Source organism: Carassius carassius, chromosome 2 (assembly GCF_963082965.1).
Source record: "Carassius carassius chromosome 2, fCarCar2.1, whole genome shotgun sequence".
NCBI classification, from domain to species: domain Eukaryota; kingdom Metazoa; phylum Chordata; class Actinopteri; order Cypriniformes; family Cyprinidae; genus Carassius; species Carassius carassius.
The window spans coordinates 14,598,085-14,614,353 of NC_081756.1; the positions used below are offsets into that span (position 1 = coordinate 14,598,085).

Consider the following 16,269-nt stretch of genomic DNA (forward strand, 5'->3'; position numbering starts at 1 on the left):
ACATTTTTTTACATACATTTTGTGCGGCTATAATTTATTAATCTACTTTTTTTCTAGCGCTTTTAGTGTAATCCAGTAACCTCATTGGTTGTTTTTAAAAAAGGGCGTGGACATGACGTGAGAAGAATAAAAGGCGCCGAGACCTTCCTGTCGTCCATTTTGGTGCAGCTTCTCAATTGGTAAGGTGTTTGATTATATTGTCATTGCGTTACATGTCCTGTGGTTGGTCAGCGTTTTATTTCTTCTTCTTCTTCAAAAGGAGACCTACGTTATAAATATATTTACTCCTTTTCTGTCTTAATATGCATTTAAAGGTTTTTTTCAGTTCGTGAAGCAAACTTCTGGGTGTTTCTGTTCCGTTGGCCCATGCGCCTCTGGTGTTTATCTGAAACCATCCTGGCTTACGTTCTGCTCACATTAAAACGGTCCCATTATTATCAAAGTTGACTGGTTACTATTTCAGAATCAAGTCATATTTACTACTAGTTTGCTCTCAAGACTTCGTCGAGATCTCTCAATGATGTCAACTTTTACAGACCTGTACTGAAATACTGTGATTGCACTTTATTTATCTGAGGAGAGACGGACGTGAATGTCTTTTCTATGCGTTCACCGTGTTTTTGAAGCTTCAATGCAAACACGTGTCTTTTAACTAGAGGTTTTTCTTTTTGCAGACATGGCGACTCCGAGCATGGGCTCATGGGAAGAAGGTGAGTTCTTTACTTATTTATGGCAAAAATGTAAATAAAAAAAAAAATTCAGCAATCATCATTTTATCAATTCCATCTCCCTTTTTTTTTAAATAAACAATGAATGGTCCGGTTTCTACAGCTTGCAGTTTGGAGAAAAAAATCTGGCTTTAAACTTGAGAATTTTGACTTCTGATGAGAATTTTTGGCCATATCACCCAGCCCTATGGCAGACATTTTAGCCAAAGTGATAATCTTTTCGAATTTGTTATAATAAAAACCCATTACACGTTATGAATACACATAATATACAAATAAAACAAGCAGTGCTTTTCAGGTTCAGTAGGTGCATTTAGCAATCGCATTCTAGAAAAGGAATGAACAAATATAAAAAAAGTGACGTACAGCCAAGTATGGTGACCCATACTCTGAATTCGTGGTCTGCTTTTAACCCATCCAAAGTGTGCGCACACACAGAGCAGTGATAACACACACACACACCCAGAGCAGTGGGCAGCCATTTATGCTGTGGCGCCCGAGGAGCAGTTGGGGGTTCAGTGCCTTGCTCAAGGGCACCTAAGTTGTGGTATTGAAGGTGGAGGGAGAACTGTACATGCACACCCCCCACATTGTGGTGAGATTTTAATCATTCACCATCAAAAATCCTGATATGGCACACCCCTAATCTTCCACCTGTGATTTAGTCCTGAATTATGGTCCACCACGCCCAAGAAGTATCTGCAGCATTTGTTTGCGGAGTGTGTGAATAGATAGACATCCAGTGCTACTGTGATGACTCTTGAATTCTCTCTTCCTGAATTGCTTCGATGTAACCGTTCTAACCTGAGTAGCTTTGGACATCTAGCACACACTGACAAGCATTTATGTTGTTAGTTCTAGTCATGTTTGTGAATGCAGGCACTTATATAAAAATAATAAATATAAAAAAAACATTTGTTTTGCAGTTTCTGTGCAGGATGCTGGGATGAGTAGACCGAAATCTGTTAAATTCAAGGTACGGTAATCACTTCAAGTGTTGAGGTCCTCCATTTAAGACCGAACATTTAGATGATGATTTCAAAGACAAGCATATGTCTGAATTCCATTGATGTTTGCCTTTTTATTCTGACCTGATCCAGATGACGAGTCCAGTATAGTTGCCTCCAGTATAGTCGCCTCCTTATTATGGTATTTAATTGTTTTGTTCTACTTTAAGGGATCCTTCACATGAACTTGGAGGGCATGGTGACCATAGATATTGTATTGGTAAGTGTATTTTCATAAATAATAATTCAACTGATCTGAAATGATTAACCTTTCATAACTTAACTGGACGACATTTGTCTTATGGCATTCTAGTCACCAAAGTATGATCAGACTGTATGACTGTATAGTGCTTGTTTTTGAACTGCTGGCTGCTTTATGTGCTTATAATTCCTATAATTTTTCTAGATCATCCCGCTATGTCTTGGTGACCACGGTGCGGCTATAAAGATTCTTGTGAGTTTTACTTTGACTGGTTTACTGTTAATATCTGGACCGCATTATTGTCCCATTAGACCATAGCTACAAAAGCCCTGATCAGACAGTCATAAACCTGATGATCTTGTTTCGCTGTAGTTTAAGTCTTAAAGGTTGTCTTGTTTTTTTTAGGTAGTGATGGAACAATGACTTTCACCAAGGACCTGCAACTCTCCTAGGTACTTTGGTTCAACTTAAATGCCGTGTTTTGCTCCGTCTCCGTGATGAAGATACTTAGCTCACTTTGACCCGATGTGAAAAGTTACGAACATCTGAGAGATTTATTGGATGTTTATCATTCTGATTTGACACATGCCCGTGTCAGACATTGTTCCTCTTTTCTTGACAGGATTGTCATTTGTCCAAAACTAAGAGGATCAAGTCCTTTTGGTTGTACTAGGTAAGGTTACTTGCTCCTGTCTGCTGATTAACTCTCTGTAACTGATGATGATTTATCATTTTGGAATCTCGTTCGTCTGAAATCCTGTTGATAAATCTTTATTACTGAAGTTACAATACATGATTCCCCTACATTTTGAATGCTTTTTGTATCTGAAGTGACACTGATTGGTTTTCTGTCCTGAAAGGTTGCTTACCTGAAGTACTCAGCAGGTAAGAAAATGCATTTCTCTTGACACATTCCATTGGAATGGTCCCTTTTAGTTAACTTGCGCCACTCAGTGCTCTAGTCCATCTGTAACGGATGATGATTATCTTTTTGGAATCTCGTTCGTCTGAAGCCCTGCTGACAAATTAAGATTACTGATGTTACAGATTTGGCATCTGTGTCTCTGCATTTGTGTAGCTCTCCCATCTTAATTTTTTTTTTGACCTATAGGTGGCACATCTGATATGAAACCTTCACAGGTGAGAATTGTGTTCCTAATGTACTAAGTGACAAACCTATTGCAGCTTGTTCTTTTATGATGTAACTTGCACATGTCTTATGCCCTGTGTCAATACCAGAACCTGAAAAGGTGAACCCACTGGTGTTGCCTGGGTAACAAGGGGATGACTTGTTGGGGTTACCAATAGTCTGAGAAGAACTAGCTTTAGTATGGATTAGTTTTCCTTTTTCAATGGTTTCCTAAATTTGTTTCTCATTGATTCCTTGCAGGACTACAGTGGATTCTTGAAGTTCTTCCCCCTTGAGTGTACTGAAGCTGGTATGTATTTTCAGGTTGTTACATATGAGCTAGCCTAGTAGGTGTGATGACTGATTTACCGCCCCAGTCTGATCAATCTGACTGAATGGTACTCTCTGACCTCTGTAATGGCTTTCAGTTGAAATTTCTGCTTGCTAAACTTTTTATTTTAAATTGTATTTGTTGTAATGTTTATGCAGTTTAAAGTTAATTACAAATCATTGTAAAGCAACTTTACAGTAAGTTAAGTTTCTACACTACTTGGTAGTAGCTTTTCATTAGTGAATTATGGGGATGGACAATAAGGGAATGACTTATTTACCAACCGTCTAATAAGGACTAGCTTTAGCATAAATTAAAGAGTTCCTTATTTTTCTTGTTTCCTTGCAGGACTACAATGTCTTCCCTTAAATTTTTCCCCCAGAGTGTACTGAAGCTGGTATGTATTTTGTATTTTCAGGTTGTTACATATGAGCTAGCCTAGTAGGTGTGATGACTGATTTACCGCCCCAGTCTGATCAATCTGACTGAATGGTACCCTCTGACCCTACCCTTTGCACTGTTGATTTGAAAAGTATCTATAAGAGTTGACAACTGCCCCAGGCTGAAAAGTCAGGACGGCTTGATACCTCGCTGATCCATAATACATGTCTATACTTATCATTTTTTTTTTTTTTTTTAGCTGTTGCTATGGTCCATCCAGGTTGCCCCATTGTCACTTGGTTTGCTGGTGATCTTGAAGGTTTGCATTTTTATATCCACTTTTGACAGTTGTTAGTTTATTAGTAGCTTTTAATGATGACATTTATCGCCCCAGTCTGATGTGTTATGACTGACTGATATTTCTGATAAATGTAGAAGTTTTTAAAGGTACTGATTTAAGAGACTTTTACTTACGCTTTCTTTATCCCCTTTAGGTCATGTAAACTGTGTCTGAGAAGTTGAACTGGCTGAAACCGATGCATGTCCTTGTACCGTGCATCTGCTGAACCGAAGCAGATTGAATGAATGGTGTTCTTGACTGACACTATAAATTCAGTGTTTTTCCTCTTTTGTATTCTCTTCCAAAGATGCTTGTAAAATAAATGGCTTTATGGAATTTGTGGTTTCAAATGCAGTTGTGTCGGTCTCGCCTTTTACATCCACATTTGTACAGACTCAACTTTTCTAAATGGAAAGGCACCCTTTGCAGTAAAATTCAGTTTGTAATGCTTTGGGCATCATAAAAACAAATGCTATGTAACTGTGCATTGTGTGCTCCTACAAGAATTTATACAGCTTAACTGTCAGTAGGTGAAGTGCAACATTCGACGCACTTAATATAGAAGTGTTTTAAGGTAAGATTAAAGGCAAGAAGGCTTGAGCCAGACCTATTATTTAAAACCGAATGAAGGACCAGATTTGAGGCAGAATTAACTATTGATAGGTGTGAAGTAAATTTAATAGCTGCACACTCCTAGCTAGTTACAAGTGGTGTTGAACCATACACAAGGAAAACTTCAAAATGGCTTCCATCAAGCAAACGGGATTTATTTTCGGAGCTCTCAAAAACACAGTTGGTAGTACAGCTACTTTGACATCCTCAAACATTTGAAATGCACTTTCAGTCCAACAGGAACAAATTCTGTCCATCTCAAATGTTATAACATTGTCCATCAGTCAGATGTGAAGATCCGAGCTGCTATATCATCAAGTAGCCAGTCCACACCCGTTAGCAGGTTCTCCCCAGTCACGGCACTGCATCCCACAATGCACCAGTGATGGGTCTTAATGTCATCAAGGGCTAAAACCTGGACAAAATTAAGAAAAAAGCAGTCACATATTCCTCTAACCATAAGGCAGTTTCATTCAAATGTCCTTGTTTAAGATAAGACTCACCTCTCGAATTCCATCTTTTGATAAAGCACCTGGTAGGTCCTGCTTGTTCGCAAAAACTAACAGAGTGGCTCCTCCTAATCGCTATTTAAGAGAAATGCAGCATAATGAACATTTTATTCAACAACACATGCTCGATTGGAAACTTGCCTATTGTCATTTGTTTAATAAAAGATGCTTAGTAAACAAATGTCAAAATCTAACCATTTCATTTATTTAAACTAACAGGTCAAAGTAAAAATATTGGTCCTCTCACCTCCTCTAGTAATAAAGTACTCAGCTCTTTCCTGCAGTCCTCCAGTCTCAATCTGTCAGCGCTGTCCACTACCCACACCAGTCCATCTGTACTCTCAAAATAATTCCTCCAGTAAGATCTCAAGGACTTTTGACCACCCACATCCCAGATATTCAGCTTAAACCTAGTTTCCAAGTGAAAACGAGAAAAAGAATTATTTGAAATTTATCACAGCAATATTGATAAAAAGCATGTATATTTGTACATTTTCTTTAAACACATATACAGGTGCCAGTCGTATAATTAGAATATCATCAAAAATGTATTTCACTAATTCCATTCAAAAAGTGAAACTTGTATATTTATTCATTACATTCATTACATTCATATATTTATTTATTTTAATTTTGATGATTATAACTGACAACTAAGGAAAACCCCAAATTTAGTATCTCAGAAAATTTGAATATTGTACTACTGAATACTCTAATCAGCTAATTAACTCAAAACACCTGCAAAGGCCTCTAAATGGTCTCTCAGTCTAGTTCTTTAGGCTGCTAAATCATGGGGAAGACTGCTGACTTGACAGTTGTCCAAAAGACGACCACTGACACCTTGCACAAGGAGGGCAAGACACAAAAGGTCATTGCAAAAGAGGCTGGCTGTTCACAGAGCTCTGTGTCCAAGCGCATTAATAGAGAGGCAAAGGGAAGGAAAAGATGTGGTTGAAAAAAAGTGTGCAAGCAATAGGGATAACCGCACCCTGAAGATGATTGTGAAACAAAACCCATTCAAAAATGTGGGGTAGATTCACAAAGAATGGACTGCAGCTGGAGTCAGTGCTTCAAGAACCACTACACACAGACGTATGCAAGACATGGGTTTCAGCTGTCGCATTCCTTGTGTCAAGCCACTCTTGAACAACAGACAGAGGCAGAAGCGTCTCGCCTGGGCTAAAGACAAAAAGGACAGGACTGCTGCTGAGTGGTCCAAAGTTATGTTCTCTGATGAAAGTAAATTTTGCATTTCTTTTGGAAATCAGGGTCCCAGAGTATGGAGGAGAGGCACACAATCCACGTTGCTTGAGGTCCAGTGTAAAGTTTCCGCAGTAAGTGATGGTTTGCGGTGTCATGTCATCTGCTGGTGTTGGTCAACGCAGCCGTATACCAGGAAGTTTTAGAGCACTTCATGCTTCCTGCTGCTGACCAACTTTATGGAGATGCAGATTTAATTTTCCAACAGGACTTGGCTCATGCACACAGTGCCAAAGCTACCAGTACCTGGTTTAAGGACCATGGTATCCCTGTTTTTAATTGGCCAGCAAACTCTATGGGGTATTGTGAAGAGGAAGATGGGATATGCCAGACCCAACAATGCAGAAGAGCTGAAGGCCACTATCAGCGCAATCTGGGCTCTCATAACACCTGAGCAGTGCCACAGACTTCTCAACTCCATGCCACGCTGCATTGCTGCAGTAATTCAGGCAAAAGGAGCCCCAACTAAGTATTGAGTGCTGTACACGCTCATACTTTTCATGTTCCTACTTTTCAGTAGGCTAAGATTTCTAAAAATCTTTTCTTTGTATTGGTCTTAAATAATATTCAAATTTTCTGAGATACTGAATTTGGGATTTTCCTTAGTTGTCAGCTATAATCATCAAAATTAAAAGAAATAAACATTTGAAATCTATCAGTCTGTGTGTAATGAATGAATATAATATACAAGTTTAACTTTCTGAATGGAATTAATGAAATCTACTTTTTGATGATATTCTAATTATATGACAAGCACCTGTATACCCATTTTAACAATTAGTTTAATTAAGAGTTAGCATCTTATCATGCCCTTAACTTATGGATGCATCATGGATGAACTCATCTCTAACACAACCAGGCTTACCCTCTGTGCTCGAGTGTCTTTATGTTGAAGCCTAATGTTGGAGAGATCGTGCTGACATCCTCGCCGTTGAATTTCTTTAGGATGGTTGTTTTTCCAGCATTGTCAAGACCCCTATAACAGAAAGGATAGGGACCCACAAGTCTTTAGCATTACAAGGAATAAAAAACATTACACTTAACGAGCCTTGTTTGAGTCATCGACGTTCGTTAGTAGAGCGAGTATGCACATTATTAAAAAACAACAACAACAGCAGCTTAAAAAGAATATTGTTTTCAAAGTTATTTTATTAATGCATTTGAATTCAGTTCTGTGGAAAGATAACTTACAGCATTAGTAGACGCATTTCACGCTCCTTGTGCTTCATCTTCTTTAAGATCGTCAGTAAACCCATCGCGAACGTTTCAGTGTAAAACCCTAAACTGACTTTAACTAGAAATCAAACGTTAACTATTGAGGCACGTAAAATAATTTGCTAAATAAAAATCACATGCGTGATACTGGAAAAAAGGAAGTGTTACTGTGAGATGACACAACACATTGAACTATGATTGGTTTGGTTTGAAAGTGCGTAGAGATGGAGTTGACTCCATCTCATATGATTGGTTCTTTCAACTGTCATTCATACTTGGACTTTTTTCTATTGGCTACGGAGAACCGCGGCAGGGGCGTGTCTTTCTTTCCGATGGGTGAAGAACGTATCAACACCAGTCGTTTCTATAGCAGCGCCCCCTTTTGTGCACTTTCCAAACTTGTGAGCTAAACTACACCAAAAAGACTTATTGTAAAGTAAGTTGATCTCACTCAGTTTTGTCTGTGTGGTTATATTATCGGTTGGTCAGCTATGCTACTTTTATCCTCTTGTTAGTTGTGTAAGATGGGGGAAGATGCCCTCTTAAGAACCATGTGGATTTACTTTTAAACTGTAACATATTTAGATATAAGTTTAGCAGGATGATGATGGATCAGCCAATGTGTTACTATACAAAAATAAACAGTTGCTAATTTAGTTGTTATAGCACAAAATGTAAAATCTTAAATGAGGGGTAAGATGGCCCCCCTACCAGATAAACATTTACATATTGTATAAATGACTTTTGATAATTCTCATTAATGTAAAATACTAAATCAACTAGGCCTATTCTATTTAAAATTTTAATTTGACAGGTTGTGAATAATTGAATAACCGATGACAAAGAGCCATCACAGTAAGAGTGGTTATTCTGAAAGGTAAAATTTTTCTATGATTTATATGGTATGAATATTTACATATTTAATTGCCCGTATTTTAACTTGAAGAGATGTCATAAAAGAAACACTATAAATTCAAACTGCTAAACTATTAACATAAACTATAACTATAAACTAAAACTATAAATGAAAGCAAAGATGTCTGAAATGTACTGGAAAATGTATAATAACCACATTAAATACAATAAGTATGATGTTTAAAAATAATAACAACTAGTAGCCTAACAACGTGCCACTTGGAGCCTTGGGGGAGCCAGTTCTGGGGGAAAGTCATTTTATCCCAGTGATCTTTTTTTTTTTTTTAATCTTTTTACATCAAAGTAAAAACTATAAATTTTACTCCACAAATCTAAAAACACTAATGTGTCCACAAATCCCTCATCAGAATCAGAATGAGCTTTATTGCAGGTATGTTTACACATACGAGGAATTTGTTTTCGTGACAGAAGCTCAGCAGTGCAACAGACGACAGAACAAAAAACACATAATAAAAGAATAAAAAATACAAATAAGTAGGTAAGGAATGACAATATACAAATTGACAATTGTATGTGCAGGTATATTACAATATCAGTTATGTATGTACAGGTATATTATGTGCAAAAATGTAAGTACACTAAGTATGTGTACACTCATTAACAAATAGGCACAAACACTTCGATATTCAACATGATACAATGTTATAGGTCACTTCAGAGACACACAATTAGATAGTATACCCTCTATTTTTTTGGGGGGGGGGGGGTAAGGTAGGTATTATCTTGCCCCTTTGTACCCTATCCCTATTTAACATGTAATGTTAGCTGCCAAATATTGTGTTCCCTAATTTAAGGATAGACTTTTACATTAAAGATAATAACAAGAACAACCACAGTGACATTAATACAGAGAACCATTGTATTGGTGATGATGAGGATGTTGAAGATTTCAGTGAAGAAGTGTATTGCAGCATAGTAAAGTCTGGTTTTAACAATAATTAAAACATGTTATGTGGTACAGTCATCATTTTATTGTTTAGCTCTCATAAACAATAAAATGATGAATCACAAATACTGTGATCTATTCTAAAGCATGTAGGCTAATTGAACAGACTGTCAGTTGTCCTTCATCGAAAGAAAAGTTTAGCTTCACTAATTGTAGGACAGCCCCTAAAAAAAGAAACCTTTACGGTAAATTATTTGTTTATTTAGCCTGTCTCAGTTTGTGTTTTCCCCGACTTGAACCTGCAGACCGTATGTCCTCAGTAGATCCTTATCCATCAGCTGTAAATGCATGTAATTGGCTGTAAACATTGCCATTGCTCCCAGCAGAACCTTGATGCGGCTAAATATAGAAAATATTTTTAAAATGCTGGATTCACTTTATTTGTTATATTAATCTAAGTAATAATGCCATAATTTAGCCTACATATACCACACAGTTACACCCGTCGGGACTTCCTGGTAGGAATTTCCAGTAAGCTATTTGTCAATGAAGAGCGGGAAATGAACTACCTAAATAAACTGCGATCTCCCGGCTCCGCTAACCGGACCATTTAAAATAATTCGAAACCGAAAACAGTCGAGTCCAGCCCTCTGTTGCGTCAGTCGATTCACAAAGCTATTGGCTCATTCTGCCGCCCACAGACAACATTACAAAGACCTCAGAGCAGTTTAAATCATGACCACTGACAGCTGCTGCTTCAGGATTCTCTTAACGCGCTTACTTCTCAATTCGAGGAATTTGGTTCAATACGGAAATACTATCAAAGGCCACTTTATATTGAAAGTATACGTGCAAGCATTTTGTTCTGATTTAACTGTCGAAAAGCATTCGTGTAGGCTACTTGGAGATGCCAGCTGCCATCATGGACAACTTTGACCAGGGAAGTCCTTTCTCACAAAGTGATTCTCAAAGTCCTCATGATTGGGTATGAAGTGAATTCATTAACTTAAAATCATTTTACATTTTAATGTCATTTACAATTAATGTTTATTTTTCATGTAAATATAGTGCCGTTATTACAACCAAAAAAAATAAAATAAAAAATTTATATATATATATATATATATATATATATATAATTAATTATTATTTGTTATATTTAATATTATATATTTTTATCATTTGCTATTATTTGAGCATATATATATATATATATATATATATATATATATATATATATATATATATATATATATATATATATATATATATATATATATATATAACAATTAAATTAAAAATATTATTTGTTTATATATAAATAAATCTATATTTATATTATATATTGTAATTCACATATATGATCTGATGAATATCTTAGAGCACTCAGTCGGAGGACCACAGGCACCATCGGAGAGAAAAAAACAGAGATGCAGCTCGAAAGAGTCGCAGAAAACAGACAGAAAAGGCAGACTTGCTGCACAAGGTCAGTAGCAAATTAAAACCTTTGATACTCTCTCTCTCTCTCTCTTGAATGAATGAATGGGTTTGGTTTGCTCTGTCCCTATATATGTTATCTCCTCAAAGCCTTACTTGGTTGTGTACCTATATGTATCTTTCATTCACATTACTCATGCAAATATATTTATACTTTTCCCTCTTTATTATTGTTTTTGTCAGCTGCATAACCTGTACCCTTATAATTCTTTGGAATTATTATTTAACGTGTAATTCTGATAACCTTCCACAGAATGTGTATGTTTCTGTGGAGGATATTTTTAGTTTGTGTTTGTTAATGATTGCTTTGTAGTCTGTTTGTGTGTGGAGGAGCATTAGTATTGCACAACCTTTCAGTACAGTGGAGGCATTTCTGGGAAACAAAGTGCATGACTGGGACAATTTACAGATTAGCTGCGCTAGTGCCAGATTAGTTATTTCAGTTTTACATCTGACATGTCATATACCTTCACTTTCACTTTCTCTTCAGATAATGTACAAATCTTGAACTTTCCCTTTTTATTCAGACAACTAATCGCATCTGAGATCCTTTCCAAAACTAACAAAACATGAGGAAGTCTGAAATAAATAAATAAATAAAGTGTGTAACGAGCTATGAACTTATTATGTGGGGAGTGCACTTCAGGTCAAATCTATTTTAAATTACTTTTTATTTAATTCCACTCACAACTACTCTATATTCAACCATGTCAGATTTCTTTCACTTTGTAACTTCTGCTTTTCAGCTGAATTCATCTCAGTTTTGGACTGTTTATAAACTTGGTTATTTATTTTTTACTTAGGAACTCCAAACTCTAGAGCATTCCAATGCCACATTCGTAAAAGAAATAGCTGAGCTGAAGAAGGAGCTTCAACTCTACACCACAGCTTTGGAACAACATATACCTCACTGCACTAAACTATGTCCATTTGAACCATCAGTTACTGTTACTGGAGGTCCGTCCAGTACACCCTCTACCTCAGATATCAAATTCAGCATTGACCCCAACTAGGGGTGGGCGATATCTCGATATTTACGATATATCGAGATATTTTTTTAACTCGATATGGATTTTGACATATCGTATATATCGATATATTGTTTATATTTAATTTTGATTACGCCACTTTGCTTGTTTGCATTCTCTGTGCTGTGCTCGCTCGCTCCCGCTCGCCCCCCGCTCCCTTGCTTTTGTTCCCCCTCCCCTCGCGTGTTGTCTCATTTGATTTAACATGGCGGCGCCCACAATCAGCCCGCAGGCTACAGATCCAGAATTCGTCTCAAAAAAAAGGACAAATGGCTCCATTATATGGAGATACTTCGGGTTTAAGGCGTCGGACGAACAGCAAACCGAGGTATACTGCCGTGAATGCCGCAAGTTGGTTCCAACCAAAGCTTCTAGCACCACAAACCTGTTCCACCATCTGCAGACAAGACACAAACTCGCTTACGAGGAGTGCAACAGATTAAGGATCCCGGCCACTAAACCCACTGGCAACACTCCACACACTACACAGATAACACTACACAATGCTCTAACGCGGAGTGTAGAATATGAAAGAAAGAGCGCAAGGTGGTGTAGCATCACAAAGTCCGTGGCATTTCATATAGCGGTGGACATGGCACCCATTTCCATCGTTGAACAACGTGGCTTTATAAGCATGCTAAAAACACTTGATCCGAGATACAGTTTACCTAGTCGGCATTACTTTGCGAGACAAGAACTCCCACGACTGTACACTACGGAGAGAGAGCGTCTTGCTTCCGAATTAGAGAAGGTTACTGACTATGCCCTGACTACAGACATGTGGAGCAGCAGGACATGCGAGCCTTACATGTGCGTCACCATACATTATATTTTGGACTGGAAGATTAAAAGTGCATGCCTTCAAACCACATATTTCCCACAAGATCACACAGGGGAAAATATCGCAGAGGCCCTCAGAGACGTAACAACAACCTGGATGTTAAATCCAAATGGACCCGTGGCCATCACCACTGACAACGGAGCGAATATCGTCTGCGCAGTCCAAAACAACAACTGGCAGAGGATGCAATGTTTTGGTCACAGACTACATTTGGCGATTGGTGAGTGGAATATACCTGGTCTTACATGGGCGTGCGTGCGTGCGTGCGTGCATGTGTCTGTGTGTGTGTGCGCGCGCACAGTACACATGTACACTGAAAATGTTTTTGTAATCAATTTCTTTATGGTAAGTGGTTGCACAATTGATTTAAGCTACATTTTAACAAATGCATTACGTTAACGTTTAACAGTTCAACTTATAACATTTGTTTAAATTAAGCTAAAATCAATTGTGTGCAATCACTTACCATAATGTTTTTATTAAATTCAATGAATATTTTTTTTCAGTGTTTTCGGTGTGAAATGTTTGGTTGGGTTGAAGGGACTGGCAAATAATCTGGTCTTTTTTAAAAAAAACAGTGTATTGCAAAATAATTAAAAAGGTAAATGTCAAAATAATAACTTTATTACAAATTAAAAAGAAACTATACTTATACAGTCACAAAATTAAGAGATAATTCATGTCTTGAGCTATTAAACTACATTTTAAAACAATATTTCATTTTTGCTTTTACTGTGTTACAGGTCATGGAATGCAAGACCCTCGTATCACACGGGCCATTTCTCTCTGCAAGAAAACTGTGAGCGCATTCTCCTACAGCTGGAAAAAGCGGAGGGAGCTGGCCGAAGTGCAGGCACAGATGAATTTACCAGCTCATCAGCTCAGTACGGAGTCCACCACACGGTGGGGATCACGTCTACAAATGATAGAACGCGTCCTTGAGCAGGAAAGGGCTCTTGCCAAAGTCCTGTCTGCTGACAAGAAAACAAGACCTCTGGTTCTTACCTGGCAAGACATAGAGGTGCTAGAGGCCATCCAAAGAGCACTGAAGCCCCTGCATGACTTCACTGACGCTTTGTCAGGCGAGGAGTATGTGACACTCTCCTATGTAAGACCTGTGCTCCAGCTCTTTAACAGCAGCCTCCTTGCTCCTGAGGAAGGTGACAGTGAGCTAACAAAGTCCATCAAACACACCATCCTGACTTACTTAAATGAGAAGTATTCAGAGCCCTCTACCAGTGACTTGCTGGACATTGCTTCCTTTATAGACCCACGGTTTCGGGGGAAATATGTCAGCAGTGGGAAACTGGTTGCATTGAAAGAGAGGGTCATCTGCGAAGCACAGAGTTTGCTGGGTGATCAGGAGAGCTCTGCCTCTGCAGGTGTTGACAAAGCTGTGCCTCAGTCCGCACAAGTGAGTGCCATAGCAGATCCTGTGCCCCCCATTGCTAAAAAGAAAAAAACACTAGCCAGCTTCTTTGTCCAAGATGCAACCCCTTACTCTTCATTCACACCTCGCGAGTCCATTGAGAATGAGCTGTCAAGCTATTTACAGTCTGCATGTTTGGAGAGTGAGGCAGATCCACTACAATGGTGGCAGGAACATGAGGTTGCCTATCCAGCACTGAGCACCCTTGCAAAAAAGTACCTCTGTGTGCCTGCCACTAGCAGTCCGTCTGAAAGGATCTTCAGCTGCAGTGGAAATATAGTTACTTGTCAAAGGGCTGCACTGAATCCTGACACAGTAGACAGATTGGTATTCCTTGCTCAAAATATTAAAATGTAAAAGAGTTACACAAACTAGTTTTTTGGCTATTTGTTGATAGCTACAACAGTTAATGCAAAGATGAGGTTGAGTTGTTTTATTTTTGAACGAAAAGGCAATATGTATTTATTTTATTTTATATTTAAATTATTATTATTTATGTTACCAGGGATTTTTTTTAAATCCCTGCACTTTATTCCTGTATGCACGGCCTACCTCAAGTTAGTTGTTATATTTTTGAATGAAAAGGCAATAAGTTATATTTCTTCCTTTATTTTACAGTTAAATTATTATTTTGTATGCAGAGATTTATTTTTTTATGTTGCAGAAGCACTTTGTTCTTACATGAACCTCTTTGCACTTTAATAAAAAAAGACTTGTATTTGGCATAATTTGTTTTTGCAGTAGTTTTTGGGGGGTTATTTTTCCTGTAAAGATATCGAGATATATATCGTATATCGAGATATAGCAAAATATATCGAGATATATTTTTTGCCCCATATCGCCCAGCCCTAACCCCAACCTCTTGCCTGACCTGGCATTCTTACCAGAAAGTAATTCAGTGGACATATCTCTGACAGACCTCCTCGACAGTAGCGACTGGGGTCCTTGGGACTCAGTGAATGGGAACGGGTGCCTGCAGCAATTTTGAGGTTCTGTACAGTCAGTTATGTTTTTATTTGATGACAAGGCTTACACACTACTGTATCCTGCAAACAGCTCTTTTTATTGTGTTCAGATGCTAATGGTGCTAAAATCTCTGATCCATTAAGGTGTGAATATGTCGTTTAGTTTATTTAAACAATACTTACAGATGGCAAGAGTTAGTTTACAAGTAGCTATATTTTAGATACGGACATTATTTTTGTTTATATGTAAGACCACAGCCTAAATGTTGGGCTTAGTGATTGCATACTTTAATCCATTTTGAGTTGTAATATGAAAATGTTCAGTTATTTCATAAATTATATTTTAAGTATTTCAAGAATTATTATTTTTTTAAATATGGCCAGTGACACTCATTTTCCTCTAGATATATGAATATATTCAAAAATAGTTTCAAGATTAAAGCAAGTGTGTGTAGTTTTGTGTATTTTGGTGACTTTTGACCTAGCTACAATTAAGTAAGTGGAATTTCCTTGTTGTAAATATATCACTGTTGAAATTACATTGGCTAGCTGTAAGCTACACATGCATTTGTTGCTGCTGTAAATCAGTCCGCTCTTTTTGTGAAATTTCATACTCCCTGAACTTGCATATTCCCAGAGCAAACATTTGCGAAGCAATGTGGGGTAAAACCAGAAGCTATTCACTTTATAAAAAGTCAGTGCACCATCAACATTATATTTTAAGGTAAAAACGGTACATATAGTTGCATTAATGTCTTACAAGATGAACTACACAACTTCTATGATTATGTATATATATATATATATATATATATATATATATATATATATATATATATATATATATATGGCAATAACACATCCAAACACATATAGTGAAGCAGGAAGAAGAGTGAAAGATAAAAATAATGAACAACAATCCATAGTAGTTGAACATATGTAGAAGCAAAATATGTACTCAGTTCAGAGGAAT

The 16,269-nt window shown here is 37.4% G+C and overlaps 2 protein-coding genes, 1 long non-coding RNA gene and 7 other non-coding genes across 11 annotated transcripts; 9 read left to right on the forward strand and 1 right to left on the reverse strand.

Annotated features, from left to right (window-relative positions):
• The first annotated feature begins 1,915 nt into the window (after positions 1 to 1,915).
• LOC132097052 (uncharacterized) lies at positions 1,916 to 4,459 on the forward strand. Of its 2 annotated transcripts, XR_009422649.1 has the most exons (8): positions 1,916 to 2,160; positions 2,324 to 2,389; positions 2,560 to 2,822; positions 3,049 to 3,077; positions 3,328 to 3,376; positions 3,746 to 3,780; positions 4,038 to 4,097; positions 4,273 to 4,459. It is a non-coding gene; the product is annotated as an uncharacterized LOC132097052 (long non-coding RNA). The 2 variants fall into 2 exon arrangements; XR_009422648.1 differs by lacking the exon at positions 4,273 to 4,459 and having other exon boundaries at positions 1,922 to 2,160; positions 4,038 to 4,215.
• On the forward strand, positions 2,427 to 2,491 carry LOC132112486 (small nucleolar RNA SNORD29). The gene has a single exon (XR_009424963.1). It is a non-coding gene; the product is annotated as a small nucleolar RNA SNORD29 (small nucleolar RNA).
• Positions 2,651 to 2,723, forward strand: LOC132112495 (small nucleolar RNA SNORD30). Its single transcript, XR_009424966.1, has one exon. It is a non-coding gene; the product is annotated as a small nucleolar RNA SNORD30 (small nucleolar RNA).
• LOC132112491 (small nucleolar RNA SNORD30) lies at positions 2,910 to 2,981 on the forward strand. The gene has a single exon (XR_009424964.1). It is a non-coding gene; the product is annotated as a small nucleolar RNA SNORD30 (small nucleolar RNA).
• On the forward strand, positions 3,129 to 3,255 carry LOC132112515 (small nucleolar RNA SNORD22). The gene has a single exon (XR_009424973.1). It is a non-coding gene; the product is annotated as a small nucleolar RNA SNORD22 (small nucleolar RNA).
• Positions 3,413 to 3,481, forward strand: LOC132112510 (small nucleolar RNA SNORD31). Its single transcript, XR_009424971.1, has one exon. It is a non-coding gene; the product is annotated as a small nucleolar RNA SNORD31 (small nucleolar RNA).
• LOC132112499 (small nucleolar RNA SNORD31) lies at positions 3,839 to 3,906 on the forward strand. The gene has a single exon (XR_009424967.1). It is a non-coding gene; the product is annotated as a small nucleolar RNA SNORD31 (small nucleolar RNA).
• Positions 4,144 to 4,210, forward strand: LOC132112512 (small nucleolar RNA SNORD31). Its single transcript, XR_009424972.1, has one exon. It is a non-coding gene; the product is annotated as a small nucleolar RNA SNORD31 (small nucleolar RNA).
• Positions 4,460 to 4,983: 524 nt separating the features above from the next.
• arl2 (ADP-ribosylation factor-like 2) lies at positions 4,984 to 7,904 on the reverse strand. Its single transcript, XM_059509033.1, has 5 exons — positions 7,691 to 7,904; positions 7,365 to 7,475; positions 5,487 to 5,649; positions 5,234 to 5,314; positions 4,984 to 5,145 (listed from the first exon to the last, which is right to left on the reverse strand). Exons 1-5 carry the CDS (start codon positions 7,753 to 7,755, stop codon positions 5,011 to 5,013), a joined length of 555 nt encoding a protein of 184 aa, XP_059365016.1. The 5' UTR covers positions 7,756 to 7,904; the 3' UTR covers positions 4,984 to 5,010.
• A 1,853-nt stretch (positions 7,905 to 9,757) lies between these two features.
• LOC132103945 (basic leucine zipper transcriptional factor ATF-like) lies at positions 9,758 to 15,810 on the forward strand. The gene is made up of 4 exons (XM_059509047.1): positions 9,758 to 10,521; positions 10,918 to 11,022; positions 11,837 to 12,031; positions 15,185 to 15,810. The coding sequence occupies exons 1-4, from the start codon at positions 10,444 to 10,446 to the stop codon at positions 15,317 to 15,319; spliced, it is 513 nt and encodes a 170-aa protein (XP_059365030.1). The 5' UTR covers positions 9,758 to 10,443; the 3' UTR covers positions 15,320 to 15,810.
• Positions 15,811 to 16,269: the final 459 nt, after the last annotated feature.

Coding starts and splice junctions, on each gene's coding strand:
- arl2 (XM_059509033.1), bottom strand. CDS start 7,755: ATGGGTTTACTGACGATCTTAAAGAAGATGAAGCACAAGGAGCGTGAA. Junction 5,650..7,364: donor AAGACACTCGAGCACAGAGG/GTAAGCCTGGTT, acceptor CTTGGAAACTAG/GTTTAAGCTGAATATCTGGG. Junction 5,315..5,486: donor GTACTTTATTACTAGAGGAG/GTGAGAGGACCA, acceptor TCTCTTAAATAG/CGATTAGGAGGAGCCACTCT.
- LOC132103945 (XM_059509047.1), top strand. CDS start 10,444: ATGCCAGCTGCCATCATGGACAACTTTGACCAGGGAAGTCCTTTCTCA. Junction 11,023..11,836: donor AGGCAGACTTGCTGCACAAG/GTCAGTAGCAAA, acceptor TTTTTTACTTAG/GAACTCCAAACTCTAGAGCA. Junction 12,032..15,184: donor CCTCAGATATCAAATTCAGC/ATTGACCCCAAC, acceptor CCCAGCCCTAAC/CCCAACCTCTTGCCTGACCT.